The 14,762-nt window shown below is 37.3% G+C and overlaps 1 protein-coding gene across 3 annotated transcripts; it reads right to left on the minus strand.

The window, feature by feature from the left end:
* Positions 1-3,404: 3,404 nt before the first annotated feature.
* NPY5R (neuropeptide Y receptor Y5) lies at positions 3,405-9,901 on the minus strand. Of its 3 annotated transcripts, none has more exons than XM_081075454.1 (3): positions 9,737-9,901; positions 7,785-7,824; positions 3,405-5,077 (listed from the first exon to the last, which is right to left on the minus strand). In XM_081075454.1, exon 3 carries the CDS (start codon positions 5,066-5,068, stop codon positions 3,728-3,730), a length of 1,341 nt encoding a protein of 446 aa, XP_080931580.1. In that variant the 5' UTR covers positions 5,069-5,077; positions 7,785-7,824; positions 9,737-9,901; the 3' UTR covers positions 3,405-3,727. The 3 variants fall into 3 exon arrangements, with proteins under 3 accessions (XP_080931580.1, XP_080931579.1, XP_080931578.1); XM_081075453.1 differs by lacking the exon at positions 9,737-9,901 and adding an exon at positions 9,482-9,574; XM_081075452.1 differs by lacking the exon at positions 7,785-7,824 and having other exon boundaries at positions 3,412-5,077; positions 9,482-9,901.
* Between the last annotated feature and the right edge of the window lie 4,861 nt (positions 9,902-14,762).

Below are 14,762 nucleotides of genomic sequence, written 5' to 3' on the forward strand. Positions count from 1 at the left end.
GGACGTTTAGCAGCATCTCTGGCCTCTATGCTCTAGATGAGTGTAACCTCATTCTCCCAGTTATGACAATCAAAAATGCCTCCAGGTATTATAAAATGACCATTGGGGGACAAAATTGCCTCTTCTGAGAACAACCTAAATACAGTGTAAGGGTTAAACAATTCTAATAATAGTAATAATAATAATAAATTTCTCTGGGGGCCAAAGGGGAGATTTTTTGCTTTTCTTAGATAATTTTCTTTAAAAAGACATTGTAAATTCTTTAATTTGTAAGTCTTTTAAAAAGCTAAAAGAATAACAATAAAAACCCTCTTGCCAATTTTACAGCTCAAGAAAGTTTTTCCGAAGGGCCTTGGAGCCCTCTCTTTGAATTGAAAATATCAAGATAGCACCCAATCTCCCTGTCTCTGTGGGAGTTTACCCTCAGTGGCTGGCTCCTGCTTGTCAGAAAGATATATGGCATTTTATTTTCCATCGGATAAGGACAATTAGCGAACAGAAATGTCACACCAATATCAAGTTAATGTAGGATGAATTATGTAGAGCAAATGGTTTTGTCATGTCATCTGATGGCAACCCTAGGAAATGAATGTATCTATCTATACACTGTATCACTACTATGTAATTCACTTTTTATTGTTCTTGCTTATAGCTTATTGTTTGTCCATCTCCTGCCACCACCCAGGAGGCAAACATCAAAGGAGCAGGGCTCTTATTCATTGTTATATCCTAAGCACCTAGAAGAGTTTCTGGCACACAGTAGGCATTCAATAGATATCTGAAGAAAATAATCCTCACATACATTTCTTCATCATTTAATCATCTCCGTTGCTCTTTGTGCATTTTCCATTTATTTATTTATTTATTTATTTATTTATTTATTTATTTATTTATTCATTCATTCATTCATTGTTGTATTATCCATAGTAATGGGCAGCATAGCTAGCAGAAATAATTTAACCACTAAAACTCAATTTAACATTTCTTCCTGAACTAAATATTTTTAAATAATTTGAACAATAATGAGGCTAGTTGTTTATAATTTCATCTCCAGTGATTTCCCCCAGACTTGCTTTGTGAAGGTGCTGTGGAAGGAGTTATCAAATCAGACACCAGGAGAGAAAACAGTAAAAAAAGTTAGAGAATCAGCTTTTGAGCAATGGAGAATTGATTGAACATAAATAGTTTAACTCACTAAGCAAATCTCCATGGAAGAAATTATTATTCGTAATAAGCTTCTAAAACCATTCATCCCCTTCTTAATGACTTCTATCCACCAATTCATTCAAACTTCTCAGTTTTCAATTATTCAAAACATTCAGTCATTTTTGCTTAGAAAAGACAAATTGCTTCCTTTGAATTCAATAGTTTAAGAGCCCCAAATTAGTTTATCCATTTTAACTAAACTCATCTATCAGCAACCATAAAATGTGTGAAATTTGACAGTTATTGTACATTTGCTAATGTAACTTAAAGAGGATAAAATACCTCCCTTGTATTTATATTTGACCTTATCAGTGAGGTTTTTTTCCCCCCCTTTAGCCACTAAAGTTAAACCTTGATATTGCTTGCCCTGGTGGAAATGAAAATTCCTATTGCTTTTAAATAAGAGGGTATTCTTTAGCTTTGATTTTTTGTTTTTGTTTTGGGGCAGGGTGAGACAATAGTCTTGAATCTAAGCCTTGCAAAAGGAAGAAGGTTTTAAATCACAAGAGCTTAGTTTTCCAAAAGCAAACCTTGATGTTCTAAACAGTTTTACTATAAGCCACAGTGTGGAGAAAAGTAAAGATATTATCAGTATGGGGGCATTCATAGTAGGCAGAATGAAGCAGAAAGCTCTTTGAGTAAAAAGGAGTGGGAGAAAAAGAGAAAAGCAAATGGAAACCAAAGTTTCTTCACTTTCTCTATCTGCTATCATATAAAAACTCATGTAGCACCAGATAGATGAGAGGGAAGCTAAAAGCATACGGGGCTTGTACACAGTATCATATTTGAAAATCTAGAGAGAGACTGAAAATTTGAGTGCTTTTGCAACAACGTGCGGTGACCATGACAGCATAGATATGGCAGCTTCCAGTGTTTGGGCAGAGAAAGCCCGAGTAAGCCCATGTTGCCTGTCTCAGTTTATGGTAACCTATACCAGGAGCAGAATTTCGTAAGTTCCTGCAGAGTTCCTGGAGATGAGTTTAAAGTTCCTGAATCATCCTCAGACTTGGCAGGGGCAACACCCCACAGAACAGATAGCCTAGGCACAAAACAAAATGGAAGATATAGCTAGGACTCAGAGAGTTTACATCTGACAGTGTCAGCAGGGGTGGGGGATTCTGGGGCCGGACTTTCAGGCCCTGACCTTGCTGAGAACAGACCATACATTTATACAGCACAGACAGAGGCTGCTGTAACATGGAGATCAGGCCGGGTGACGACTGTAGTGAACTGGAATTCAGCAGGAGCCAGCAGAGGGAACCTTGTGGACCAGCGCCATTTTCAGCTTCCTCTACATGTAGATATCATCTAGGGGAGGAGAGGGGACCAAAGAAAGCCCCCATCAAGATTTTAGACTTTCAATGGATTACATAACTACCAGAACCACATATTGTTTGCAAACTTAAAAAGTTTGTTTTGTTGTTTTCCCTTATGAACAAGAATCAATACAGGGGATGGCTAAATCAGTTACAGGAAGTAGATGAAGACAGCAACGTTATTTCGAACATTTGAACCACATGGACAAAATTCAATTATTTTCAGGGACTCACTTCTTTACAGAACTGATTAAAACAAACAAAAAGTTCCACTTGAAAAGATTGACCTCAGTTAGGTAAGATAGCATATGAGACCTCAGTACTGAAATAGTGTAAAGTATATTCAGCATTCTATATCCTGGCCAAAAAAAATTAACTGACTTTTTTTTTTCTTTTCCTGTGGACATTTTAAGTATTCTTTAAAACTACTTAATGCTTGGAAATACAGATATCATTTATACTTCACATTTTAGAATATAAAATATGTATATAAAAACAATATTTGATAGTATTAATATGGTATAAGTCTGGAAAAGATTTAAAATCTGTTTTAATTTGGTAAATTAATTTTGTATTACTAGGACAATGGGGATAAAATGACACTTTGACCAATTATCAATAATAGGAGATATGCATTTTCCTGTAGGAGTTACAAAACTGTACCTAATGTTTACAATTATAATCATGACTTGGGCATACATCTGTCCTTTAGTTACGATTTGTTGGGCATACTAAATATTTTCTGTATTTTCACAAACTAAACATGATGAATCTTGTGAAGTAGAAATGAAGATAAATAGATAATAAATATTCATTACATTTGAAATTAAATGTTCCTCAGGAAAAATATTTTTGCTTATTATAATTTTGAACAAAAATATTGAGTTGGTAGATATAACTTTTATTTTTTTAAAAATTATAATTCATTAATTTACAAGACAAGATGAAATAAAAGGTAATATAACTACTTTCTAAAATGAAACTACAGATTGGATTGACACTGATTTTATACAAAGTATAAAGTACTATAACATATTAAAATTATCTTCCATATATTATGAACTGACATTCAAATCCAGAACTCTTATACATAAATTAAATTCCATAAATTAACAAAATTTGTTTGTTATACAGACACAATTATCATGAATATATTTTCGATGATCCAAGCATTTGTTCTTTCTTTGGTAAGCACACAGAGAGATTTATGACATACGAAGACAGTTTATAAGGGACATTAAATCAGCTTTGATCCCATTGTTAAGAAATCCATATAGGATTGGATTAAGACAACAGGACATCATGCCTAACAAATGACAAATGCAATACACCAACTTGAAATGCCTATTTGAAATAAGATTATCATTAAAATCGGTTACCACATGGAAAAGGTGTAGTGGCATCCAGCTAAGAGCAAACACTAATATAAGTACGGTCAGTCTATAGAAAACACTTCGAGATCTCTTTTTTATTCTCATGATAGAACGATTTACTCTCATTTCATGAACATCTGAGTTTTCTTCAGGTTTCATCTCAAAGCAGGTGGGAACCCCTGGGATGAACTTACTGGATGAAAAGAGATGACTTTTCACAGAGCCGAAGTTTTCTGGAAGCGTTCTTAAATGATTCTCTTGAGGAGGTCTTGCTGGAGCAGGTAATACGCATGCTGTTTTCTTGCTGTATCTTCTCCTGTGTTTTCTGATAAATGAATAGCTCCATTTACGGCTGCTGGAGAGTTTTACCTGAGGCCCACTCTTTTTGGATGGATGAAGAGTTAAGTTGATCATTTCATTTTCCTCTAGTTTGTTTTCTTGGTTGGACAATCCACAACTTATACTCCTGCAGACACTGGTATGACTTACAGTTAGACAAACTAAGGGCAGAATATACTGAACTAGCAATAAAGATATAGTAAAAGCAATTCTGTATGAATCCGATGGCCACGATTCAACACATAAGTACCTGTTGCTCAGCAACGCTGAGCCAAATGTTTCCTGAAGTTCCACAAGACTGTGGAACACGGGAAGTGGAGAACAAATCGCAAAACCTAGTGTCCACACTGTAGCTATCAGGAAGTAGCCATGGTTTGCTGTTAGGTTATTAGATATTGGATGCTTAATCATATGATACCGGACAACGGCAATTGATATTAAAATTAAAGTTGAAACCAGAACTGACACACATTGAAGGAAAGGCATAATATGACACATGACTTTGCCAAACATCCACTGATCCAGTAAAACAGAGGTCAGTGTGAAAGGTGAGCAAAACAGCACAACCAAGATATCAGAGAAGGCCAAATTTCCTATCAGGAAGTTTACTGTGGTATTCTGATTACGCTTTCTCATGAGAGCCATTAAAATAAGCAGATTCCCCATAAAGCCAAGAAGACTTACAAATGTATAGAGTCCAATCAGAAAATACTGCAAGTCATCTACACTGCTTTTATAGTCATCCCAGGCTGGGAAATCAGAATTCCGAGGGGCAGCAGTGTTGTTCTCTGTAGCAAGTGTCTGGTTATAATAATCCGTGAGCTCTAAATCCATATTATAATCCTGCTTGGAATAAAAGGACATCAGTTAGCAACTTGAAAAAAATTACATGACAACTATAAATGAATCCACTGAGAGGGAAACTAAATTTTACAATTTGCTCTCATTACCTTATTATTCTCCTAAGTTCTGTAAAGTCTTTCATTGGTTCCAAGCGCAGTGCAAATATCATCAGCCAGTATCAATTATAGTAAGTTTAAGTCTATCATCATTTCTGTGGTGTGTAACGTGTTAAAATAGCAGACTTTTTATATTTTTAATTTATGTAGGAAATAATGTTAGGGAAGAAAGAGGCAAATGTAGATAAGAACTGCCCAATACCTAATTTACAATAACTCATTAATAGTCTTCTCTAATCAAGGTCCCTGGTGCATGGTGTGGTCATATAATCTTACCTTAAACATTTTTTCCTTTCCTACTTGAATCAAAGCCAAACTTAAGAGTCACCTATCCTAAAGTATTCCTTGGTCTACTCAATTGGATGGGATCTCCTCCTCTGAACCCCTATAGTGCTCTGTTTATAATTGTCTGGTGCTACATGTCACAGTCTGTTTTGCATTGCAATTATAATACATACCATCTACCTTATTTATAAGCAATGGAAAAGCAGAAACTTTCCCTTACTCGTGGTATCTACCGTAAGTAACTTCACCATAGCAGATGTTAAATAAATATTCATGGCAAATGAAAAATTCAAACAAAAATCTAGCATCCTAAATATTATTTAGTTCAAGCAGTGTTTAAATTAAAGCTTCTCGAGTGTAGAAACACTGTCTCAGGACCTACGTGTATATAGTAGGCACTCAATAAATGTTTATCAACTTGTACTGTTGACTATGTGAACACAATGCTGGACTTGGCAAAATCATTCCGTGATCAAGCCTCAGTCCTTTGAGATGTGCCAGACTATCGTGAATTAAAATAGCCACTGACAAGCAGTGCTGCTGGTGATTTTAAAGACAACATTTACCTGTTTGATTTTTAATTTAAAAATTGAAAACAGATTTTAGCTTTGAAAAGGTTCAATAAATTCATATTGTTTAAGGAAAATATTATATCTTAAAGTTAAATGTAGAAGAGATGCTAATGTAATAACACCCTGTAATAAGTTTTCATTTCAAAGGAAATTGATAATGTAATACTATTAATACCACAATGGTATTACTTATTTACTGCTGTATACTAGAGATTTGACAGTATTTCCTGACGAAGCACAAAACTGCTTATATCAATAAAAGGTAAAAGAAATCTTTCATCCTGTTTAAAACGTAAGCACTCTTATTTTTTAACAAAATTTTCCTGCAGAATACTCAGGACAGCAATAATTAATTCTGATGAATATATATTGTTACAGAGACCCTAATATATATGTAACTTAAACATTTTTTTCATTCCATATCAATATACACGTATCTACCTATTTCCATAGTGGGATCTATAGTTAAAACTATGAAAATGCTATGTATTTAAATTAATAGTAAACACTATTATCTTCAGTTTGTTATTCAGTTATCTTTCAGACTGATAGGTCCTGATCCAATAAATTTCCAGACAGGAAATCCTGTTGTGTACATACATGCATTATAAATAACTAATTCAGTTTTATATACAGCAAGTTTCAAATACACACCATTGAGCTAGGAGAAAATTTGAAAGTTTAAGTTTTTCACAACTTCCACAACTAATTCTATGTTCATTGGACTACTTTCTGAAAGCTAATGACATCCTTTTGAAGATCAATAAATTCAGAAACTCGGGATCTGATTCATTTATTCTTAGACCCCAACCCCTAATTTACATTGATATTACCTCAAGTTAGAAAGGATTAGTGGTACAAAAGCGACTCCCATGGCCTACGGAATCATCTTATTTATCACATTACTAATCCATGGCCTCCCTGCAAATACCCTGGATAAGTCGGTGAGCTGCTAATCAAAGCATCCTTGACTGGCCTCCCTGCTTAACTTAAAAGTTCTGATGGCCCCTTGGCTCCATCTAAGTTATCCAGGATCCTATATACACTTAGACTATGCAGGCTATTTGTTACTGTGATCCTGCTTAGTTATTCTTTTGACTCACTTTCTTAAAACAATCCTTTTCTGTTGTAGACCACTAGTTACCGACTGCCTTTTCTACTACCAAGGTAAGGCCAGAGAAACATCGAATAGTTAATTCTACAAAGGCTCTGTGCAGTTTGGGGACATGCAACTGTAGGATGACACTCATTTAGTGTAAAATATTACTATCCAAATTTTTTGAAGAGGAACTGCTGCAAAGTTTGTGGTAATAGAAATAACATGGTTTTAAGTCTGAAGTTCAGATTGCTTCCCACATACACAGTCAGTCCTCTCTGTTAGACTCTAATGGAGATAACAGAAAATAGACAGGCTCAGTTAAGGTAAAGAGTGACCTTTGTCAAGGCAGCTACAGGCCAAGGATATGACTACCCACCATGACCACTTTTAGTTAGGAATTTTATGCAGCCTTTCTATGTGGTTAATTTCAGTCTCGGAGCTTGTAGGGCCTGCCATGCTGGCCTTTCCTGAGCTTGTCAGGTTTAGTATGTGGCCCCTTTTTCATCCACATTAGGAAAATTTTATCCAATCAGATTTAAATCTTCTTTTTTTTTTAAATTGAAAATCTAAGGTAGAAGAAACACTTTAAAATGAAAGGCAAAAGAAGGCCAAAGGATTTCTTTCCTTAAACTTACCCCTTCACTTTCTTTTTCCTGAAAAGCACAATAAGCAAACCTATAATGAAAATAGAAATCTGTTTAATAATTGTCTTTCAACAAATGTTAGAATGAACGCTGTACAATTTTATGCAACATATTTTATACATAATACAAGTAATGTTATATGTGAACTTTTCTTCATCTCAGATTACTAGAGAAATTATGAAATATAACCAAAGAGAGAATGGTTTAAAACAAAATATTATTTGAGAAGAAATTTTATATTGACTGTGTCAAAGCTTTGTTGAGCTTAAATATGGGATTTTGTTCTTCTCTTTTGTATCTAGTTTTATCTCCTACCATCTGAATTAGCAAGCTGAAACATCAAACTTTAATCCTCCGAGTAAAAAGTGAAAGAAAAAAAATATTCGTCAAACTGTGCTTATTGTAATTTTTAATAAAAATTGATCTATATCTAACACAATGACAAATGAAATCTGAGTAGACTTGAAGTATGTTAAGTAGATCTTAGGATAATAGGAGAAACTGCAGGGAACTTAAAGGATACTAAGAGACTGAGCTTATACTTTTAAATAACTTTCCTTTATTAGGATAATTTCCTGCCTAATGAAAATGCACATCTTTCTTTTCACAAAGGATGCCAATTACACAAAAGAAGAAAATACATGTAATTTTTTCCCCCTCTACCAATGATAAAATATCAACTATTGCCTCTTTTGCTGTGATCCTAGCACAATGGCGAGATTCCAGGTTCTCAAATATTCCCATGATTTATTTTTACAGCCAGAATCTGGCAAAATTTAATGGGAAAGATAAATAGAGTTCTGCTGCTCAACTGACAAACACAGGCACGCGCCACCCTCTCTTCTCAGTTCTAACAGCAGAATTTCTCTTCCCTTGAGAAATCAGAAATTTAAAATTGCATTCGGGCTGCAACATTTTGCTGAGAGCGCTTGAGGCTATTTCCATGGTCTATGGCAAGGTCTTTTGGCTTCGATCCAATACGATGGTTCAGTTCCTTGAACAGATGAGCTAACGGTGGGTAAACTTGGGGATAGAAATGCCCTATTTCTGGAATTCGAGGTGTGTGCATATGTTATTGCTCGCATTTGGTAGGAGGCCACCTTGCAAATAGGAGCGCAAACCCGGGGCGCAGCTGCCTCTGGGTCTCCCGCCAGCTGCGGGACCGCGCGGCAGTTGGACGCCCCGAGTGGAGCCGGGTGGACTGAGCCCCGGAGCCTGGTCAGGGTCGGGCTGGGGCTGAGCCCTGGCCCGCGAAACCCCGAGGGCGGCCGATCCCCAGTGGGGCTGCACCGGGGCTGCACCGGGGCTCGTCCCGCCCAGGGGGAGCGCTTGGTCCTCTCCGACCCCCCACGCATCCCTCCCTCCCAGGCTCCAGCGCGGACCCCGCACACTCTCCCCGCGGGTCCGGCCCGTGCCTGCTCCACGCGGGTGAGTACCTGCCCCGTACGGAAGAATTCCCCGGGTCCCTTCCCGCTTTCCCTTCACGCCTAACAATCGCCCGTTCCGCCCGCCCCCCAGATCCCCACTTTTCCAGCGAGCTGCTTTCGGCTTCCCCACCCCGCCCTCTCGGGAGCCCCGAAAACACCCGGGGACCGAGGTGCGGCTCCCGGGGCCCAGTGCGGACTCGCCCTTCCCTGCAGGCCCAGCCCCGCTCGGAAGGGGTGTCGGGGAGAGGCTGAACCCCGTACCTCGGGGTGCCCCCGCTGCCGGCGCCTCGGCTCCCGGGGACGTGGCGGAGCGCGGTCGCTCCTGCGCGCGGGCGGCGGTGGCTGCAGGAGGAGACCTGGAGGTGGCAGTGGGGAGGAGGGAGTGGGGAGCCGCGGGGGTTTTAGAGGTGCCTGGGGAGCACGTGACTGCTCCAGCGACCCCCGAGACCCTGCTCCAGGGCGCCTGCTCCGCGCCGGCCTCTCCCAAATCCCGGGCCGGGGCATCCCAGCTCCTACCTTGCTGTTTGGGTGCCCTAGGGAGACGCTGCAGGCCCCCAGGATGGCACCCTGTCTCCCTGGCCTCCGGTTCCCCGCTGAAGCCAAGTTAACTTGATGGGAACAGGAAGATTTCTGCCCATTCTAATCCCAGCTCTGTGAAGTGAACTAGGAGGAGTATTGAAATCGTGCCGGGGTGCGGGGGTATCTGTAGGAGCTTAGGCTCCCCGAGAAAAAGCTGTGAGGCCCAGGTTCTCTCTTTGTTCGGAAAAATAAAAAAAATAAAAACAAATAAAGACCAAAACAGAACACTGCTTTATCTTGCACCTTTTTGAAGAGAGGAAGGGAGAAGTCTAGGCACCAAGGTTGACCTGAACGTGTAGGGGACACAAAGGAGTCAGCGATGAATGGGGAAAGGATTTATTCCCATTGCTTAGGAGGAGTAGTTGTGGGCGTGGGCAAGCGTAGCGCTGGGGAGTGAAGCCCAAGTGGAATCAACGCTTCTCAAGACCACACTCACTGATAAAAAGACGACGAGGGGGTAAAAAGTGATGCCATTGATTTAAAAAGACAGAAAAAAAAACAATAAAATTTGTCCTCCTGTTTCTCCTCAACGTGATTTCCATCCCCAATGGTTTGCCTTATTTTTAGTCAGTGTGTGTGTGTGTGTGTGTGTGTGTGTGTGTGTGTGTGAGAGAGAGAGAGAGAGAGAGAGAGAGAGAGAGAGAGAGAGAGAGAGAGAGAGAGAGATTTGACTGTAGCGTGCACGATGAAGGCTGTATTTCTTGTATACTTTAACACTGGAAAACGACTAACTGGCAGTCATGGCATTGTGTATCTGGTGATGAGTGCAATTCTGTGGGACTGATTCTGTAAACTGGAGAGGACTGTATCCTTTGGGAGCAATGTGTAAATCTAATTTCTGTTCTCCTAGAAGTCAGACAAAATTCCTGCACTCTTTTTCTGCTGAATTTTAGCATTTGATAGAGGATCTGTATAGATTGTCATTGTATGAGAGAGATAGATTTTCAATACCTCAAGTAAATCCAGTTCCTATCTCATTCTTTTCTATTTCTGGAATACTAGTATATTCTTTCCCAAATTTTAACACAGTAAGTAGTCTGAGCCGGCCCATGGGATTCTGCAATGGGTGAGGGGAGGGATGGAAGTGTCGAGAAAGGATAATCAGTGAGAAAACAAACTTTTGTTCTTAAACTTTTTTTAACTCCTACATCTGTACAGTTAGTGTACTATATACACATTGCCGCATAACTTTCTATCCTTTCATCCCTTGCACAGTTATAATACAGACCAACTTCAAATACACATTAGCTTTAAAACAACTCTCAAAGGAATCCCATTATGACAATCTTCAAAAAACATATGCTATAAGCTTTGTATATTAAAAATACAAAATGAATTTTATTTTTTCTTTTCCACAAATTTGCTTGTTCCTTGATGACATGAACCTTTATATTAAAGTAACTGCTATTAGGGTATTAAAAATAAAAGGTCAACATGTCATTGAGATGAAGATTTTGATTAACTCACCATTTCCTTTCTCACCACATACAAAAACATGCAGATCTCAAAAAGGGAGTCAGAATTTCTTCTTTAAATACATTTTTGATGTACACAGAGTGAAAAAATATTAAGAGTACTTTTGTGGGGAAGAAATTGTTATTTTGAAAATCCCAACAATATGCTATGTAAAGAGGAAGATATGAAGATACATACATTTTTATCTTCAAATTTCCCAGGAAGGATTCAAGACTAATCATCAACACTCTTTGTAGAACATAATAGAGTAATTTTGTTCTGTTTTATGGAGTAATAGTCAAGCAGGGAGACTGCTACCTCTGGGAACAGAAATAGTCATGTTCACCTCTGCTCCTGTAGTTTTCCTACTCACTATTTATACAATGCTCATTTGGGAAATTAAGTTGGATGTTATATGTGTTACAAAATTAAACTGGCTCTTTCCCAGCAGTCATGGTTCTTTATTAGTTATGAAAGACAGCTTATCTATAAAGGTGAAAGTTAAAATTATTTGGGATTACTAAGACAAATTATTGAAGAATAAAACACTCTCCAAACAATGCCTGTTGTTGCATTGTTGTCTGTTTCTTTGAGGCACGTGTCTGTTGTTTTTGTCAAAGTTATTGTTGCATTTTAATAACAGCTACCATTTGTGGAGGAGAGTTACTAAAATGCTTTGGTATGATCTCAAATGAAATGTGACCTTGATGTATTATGGGAATAGTGGGGGTAAATAAAGTAGAGAAAATCGTATTAGACTATTTGACACATATTTTTCTCTGAGAGTTTTTAAATATTCATTAAGAGTAATATTTCTTTATCCACTGTTTCTACCATGGTAAAATTAAATCCTTAATTCTTAAAAGATGTGGAAATGGCCATTTCTATGTGTTATCAAAAATATTTTATGATGCCCATTGCTTCATTGACTTCTTTGGGATAGTAATAGTTTGTCATTGTAATTAATATCTAGGACTTAAAACAAGGAATTGATTTATAATTGTGAAATATATACCACTTTTTTATGGAACAAAAGCTGTTTGCTTTTTTTAAAGCAAACTTTTAAAAAGTAAGCCCAAAGTATTTGTGTGCACAGAGTCATTTTCCCAGGCAATTCAATGATAATTCTGAGGTCCTCAAGCACTGTCAACATTTCATTGCTTTCTTCTAACAAGTGCTAAGCTACTTAAGCAAAACTTTATATCTTTCCTTTTGATGTAGTAATGATGAGATCATTAAATATAAAGGGGTGACTGATTTCCAGAGAGAATGTGCAGTTCTTTTTTAAAGTAAATTTTCCATGTTTAAAATACACACACACATATATGCTATTCGCATGTATACAGTTTTACAATCACATACATAGTTGTATAAGGGACACTTGTCAGAACACCTGGATTGCAGTCAGGTTTTATCCCAAATTAATAGTGTGGCTTTGCACAAGGCACTTCATTTTTTTAGTCTTCACTTTCTTTGTTTGAAAAGTGAAATGTTTTGACTAGCAAATCTAAAGCCCTCTTTGAGCTCTGAATACCTATGACTTTATGCCATGAACAAGCATGCATTACAGACATACGTGGACAAAAATAACCTTTGTGGATCTTCAGAAAAATGTAATGGTCATAGAAATTGTTTGTCTCCCCCTCAGTGTTAGAAAAAAAGAAGCAATACTATTGAGTTTCCCATTAATACTGGCACATTCTCTTTCCTACAGCTATAATAACTGCATAATGACATTTGATTCATTCTTTTAAGAAGTTGTGGGTGTCTTACAGATCAATTCTTTATCTAATTATATTATTTTTAAAATTTCAGCACAAAATATGTATATATTACATATATGTATATATGTAAATATATATTTTATCATATATATATATATATATATATATAAGAGAACATGGATTCTTTTGGAGACATAACATTCTATCATGTAAATACATATATAGGCTGTATAGTCTTCTTTTGTGGATCAAAACTCCTCACAATAAGTGGTATTGCTGATAAGTATCTCCCCAACATTGTTTTCTAAAAATAAATTTTTCATTTCTTAGCTAATTTTTGATTGTTAATCATTTAAATCTAGTTGTAAGTCTAAATATAGCTTTACTCTATTTAAATGAAAATGAGAGTTAATTTGTGATATCTTGTTTTGTTTTGAATAGTCTTTAAAAATAATATTTTATGAACTGTTCAAAGTATAAGTCCAGAATCAAAAATTGAGATGGTTAAATAATATGCTCTTCAAAAGTGCATCTGTTTCCGTAGTCTTCCTCTTGTTCTCACAGGTTACTCAGCTTTTAAAAGTATATCATTCAGCAGGTAGAAAAAAATATGAGACATTTCATCTGTTAGACATTATATGCATTTTCAAAGACAGTATGGCCCATTATTTAAGCTTACACCTAATGGGGAAAGCGGAATCAACACATAAAAAATCTAAAAATAGGAGAAGAATCATCAAGAGGAGTTAGTGGTAAGCATATATACATATACTAAAACGTACACGTGGATACCAGCATTTTGTGCAGTATAAAAATAGTAATAATCCAGCATAGCTAAAATGCCAAAGACATTTTTTAAATGTTTGAGATGAACAACCGGGCTTGATTTGTGATGTTCGTTAATTTATGAAATCCTACCTTACTTTTTGTACTTTAATCGTCCAACAAAACTTTTTTCAGTATCTTATGATATGCCAGATGTTATTCTATACTCTAAGGTTGAAGAGGTGAAAAAAGGAGTCACCACCTTCCAGTGATCACAGTGTAGTTGTAGGTCTGTGCAAATAAATAAGTTGCAACATAGTATGACAAATTCCATGATAGAAACAAACTTAGGGAGCTGCAGGAATAAAAATAAGACAAACTCAGTTTATGGAGGATTTGGGGAGATGGCGAGATATAAGAGAGGGCTTTATAGTTAAGGAGAGGAACTGGTGAGAGAGAAACCAGCAGATGGAGGGGGTGGGCAAGTTAGAAGTGGGGACATAGTGTGAAGGTGAGAGAGAGGGTAACATCCAGAAAGGTGCAAATAGTTCAGTTTGACTGATGTGTATGGGACGTGGTAGAGGATGATACTGAAAATGTTGGTTTCAAGGGACATTGCACTTTACTTAAAGGCTCTCAAGAAAAACTAGACAATTTGAGCTGGGGAGCGATATAACTGGATTGCTGTGAAAGCAGCTAGTGACAGAGAGACCACTGAGTTGAGAAATAAGAGAGCTTAGCTTGATGGATGTGAAAGAACACATCTGAAAGATATTTAGGGAGTAAAATGGATGGGAATCTGCCCAGCTGAATTTGAGGGTGTGAGAGGGAAACATTGGGGACAATTCTTAGATTTTGGCTTGCAGGATAGAGATGATGACATTGATTGACATCCAGTCCACTATCAGGAGCATATTTTCAAGGAAACACGAGAGAGAGCTGTACTTTAGATAGGCATTTAGAGTTAGGAGCATACAAGCAAATAATTGATGGCATGAGTATGAATATGCATCAAGAGT

Source organism: Rhinolophus hipposideros, assembly GCF_964194185.1.
Source record: "Rhinolophus hipposideros genome assembly, chromosome: 16".
Lineage (NCBI taxonomy): Eukaryota > Metazoa > Chordata > Mammalia > Chiroptera > Rhinolophidae > Rhinolophus > Rhinolophus hipposideros.

Coding starts and splice junctions, on each gene's coding strand:
- NPY5R (XM_081075452.1), bottom strand. CDS start 9,724: ATGCCCCGGCCCGGGATTTGGGAGAGGCCGGCGCGGAGCAGGCGCCCT. Junction 5,078..9,481: donor GGCAGCGGGGGCACCCCGAG/GTACGGGGTTCA, acceptor TATTCCAAGCAG/GATTATAATATGGATTTAGA.